General features: G+C 43.7%; 1 protein-coding gene across 1 annotated transcript in view; it reads right to left on the bottom strand. All coding sequences in view use genetic code 11, as the record gives it.

Annotated features, from left to right (window-relative positions):
- The window catches only part of EGR_05994 (hypothetical protein), a gene marked incomplete at both ends in the record, with an annotated part of 1,558 nt that extends 532 nt beyond the window's left edge, over nucleotides 1-1,026 (bottom strand). The window contains one exon of the mRNA XM_024495243.1: nucleotides 44-1,026. Within this exon, the coding sequence (XP_024350327.1) occupies nucleotides 44-1,026 (983 nt within the window). The remainder of the gene's footprint in view (nucleotides 1-43) is intronic.
- Nucleotides 1,027-2,252: the final 1,226 nt, after the last annotated feature.

Raw genomic sequence — 2,252 nt, 5'->3', positions numbered from 1 at the left:
GCCTGGGCTATTACCAGGTGTAAGCTGGAAGATACGCACAGACCCAGCAGACCTCCTCGATGAATTGGGACGGTAGTGTTTATATTCACTTTCGTTAGCCTTAGAACTCGTCTTGTCCCCATTGATCTGTCCCCGCGAGCTGTTGCGTTGACGGTTGCGTCTATAGTTGCTAGGATCGGTCGATATGAAGGTGGTTCGTGACTCTAATGCAGGGTCTAGACTACTTATCTTAGACGCCGATTTGGAGGCCTCTCTCTCAGAAAGTGATGGGCTGGATGACAGAGACATGGACACTCGGGTTACGGGTGTAGTGTGAGTTAATGGATTAGACTTTGACTGGTATGATATTGAGGGACTTCTTGCCACTGATGGCGGCTCAGCTCGTCTCGCTGACATATCGTTAATGGTTGGTCGTGACACAGAAGACGAATTGCTATTATTTCGCGTAATGCTATCCAGCGTTACTGATCTAGTTGGTACATGATGTGAGCTGCGCACAGGAGTTGAGACTCGATCCATTGTAATCGGTGTCAAGGAGGTGGTTCTAGATGGTTCGTCCGTTTGCGATGATGCCGGAGGTGGTGGTGGTGGTGGTGTTGCTGATGCTGGTGGTTCTGGTGCTGGTGCTTCCGGTGCTGAAGATTGCCCAGGTTCCGGTGGTACTACACCCTTTGCTTTAGTAGTATCATAAAATAACTTCGCATTCTCTTCTGTAGCGAATCGCAGAGCTACAATGTAAGTCTTCTTTTTTGCATCCCCATCTATCGCTGCCACAATAACCTTATCTTTGGCTGGACCCTTTTTCACTTGTTTTACTTTGCTATTAAGCATAGCAGGAATCGGAGGCTTTCCTTTACCGGGCGTGAATGTGGTCTTGGCAGTTTGAATATTTGCTGTCAAGGTCTTTGCTTTGCCCTTCCTCACTTGCTCGTAGAGTTTCTTCATAGCTGCCTCATAGCCAGTGTCCTTCTTAAATTTCTTCATCTTCATCAACTCCACCATAACCTTAGATGATTCCGCAGCCATGCTGATTGAGAACACAAATATGGGGTTATGATTTGGAGACTAAGAAGCTTGTCTACACTGCTTTACTGGATTAGAGTGGAGGTGAGAAAAGGAGGGCAGCTTATATGCTAGGGTGGTTAACCAACGAGAATCGAGTACTGTAGGATGAGGGTGCTGTTTAAGCACCCACTCCTCTACTCTCTTACTCACATATTCACCCACTCAGCTACACAATCATGAGCCTCCATGCAATCGCTTGCCTGTGCACGTACGCATACGCCACGCAAAATTCTACGACATCGATTAGGTGTGCAGTCTTCGGTTTAGGAGTCAGTCATTACACCTTGATAATGTGGTTAGCTTGTTATGTCTGCGCATCTCTAACGGTATTGAGTGACGGGTGGTAATTAAAGGCGGCATGCATCGATATAAATTAGTGACAACTAAAATGTCTATTTAGTTTACAAGCACATCTATTTAAGGTACTCCTGGTTGTTTTAAACGCCAAAAGGTCACTCAATTCCTGACCATGACATTCGAATTTATTGCGTAGCGAAAAAATGACACGCCACATAAGAACGTTGCATTTTGGGGCTTTTATTTCAAATAAAGAGGTCATGTTTGGACATATTTACCCTTCTTAAAAAAATAACGTTTCTTTTCAAGGATGTTTTTTGCAGGAATAATCTTCCAATTTAGGTCTATTAAGGCAAAAATTAGAAACAAATTGATTGTCTTAAGTGAATTTTATGCAGCTGGAATAACTTCTTTCATCCTTGCGCATGAATTTACTTAATCTGTATTTGGAAAAGTTCAGCATTGTGACCAGGTTCAGGCAAGTTATGCGCTTGATGGCATAAGTATCTATGCTTTATTAAAGAAGAATCTCTTAAATTTAATTGGTTAGTGTCATCTCGCCCCTCTCCATCGCGAGGCTTTAGTCGGGTAACCGACTTTAAACCCTGTTAGTCTATGAGCAGAGAGATGCCAAAATCACAGGTTGAGACTGCGTCAACTGGCAGATCGTCAACACACTGGGAATTCAGTATACAAGGCAATTTTGTTAGATTGCATGTGACTCCACACCCGCAAGCGAAGCTATTAAGGAAGCCGTGGGACTCTAAGATGACTCAAATGGGGGTGCTTTTACTAGTCACACCAGACTCACCCACTAATGATTCACTTTTCTTCGTTAAAGAATGAGTAGAGCATCGGTGATTTATTAAAACCTGGTAGCATTATATGGT

Source organism: Echinococcus granulosus, assembly GCF_000524195.1.
Source record: "Echinococcus granulosus chromosome Unknown EG_S00049, whole genome shotgun sequence".
Lineage (NCBI taxonomy): Eukaryota > Metazoa > Platyhelminthes > Cestoda > Cyclophyllidea > Taeniidae > Echinococcus > Echinococcus granulosus.
Note: the sequence above shows the minus strand (reverse complement) of the source record. Positions and strands in the feature narration are given on the sequence as shown.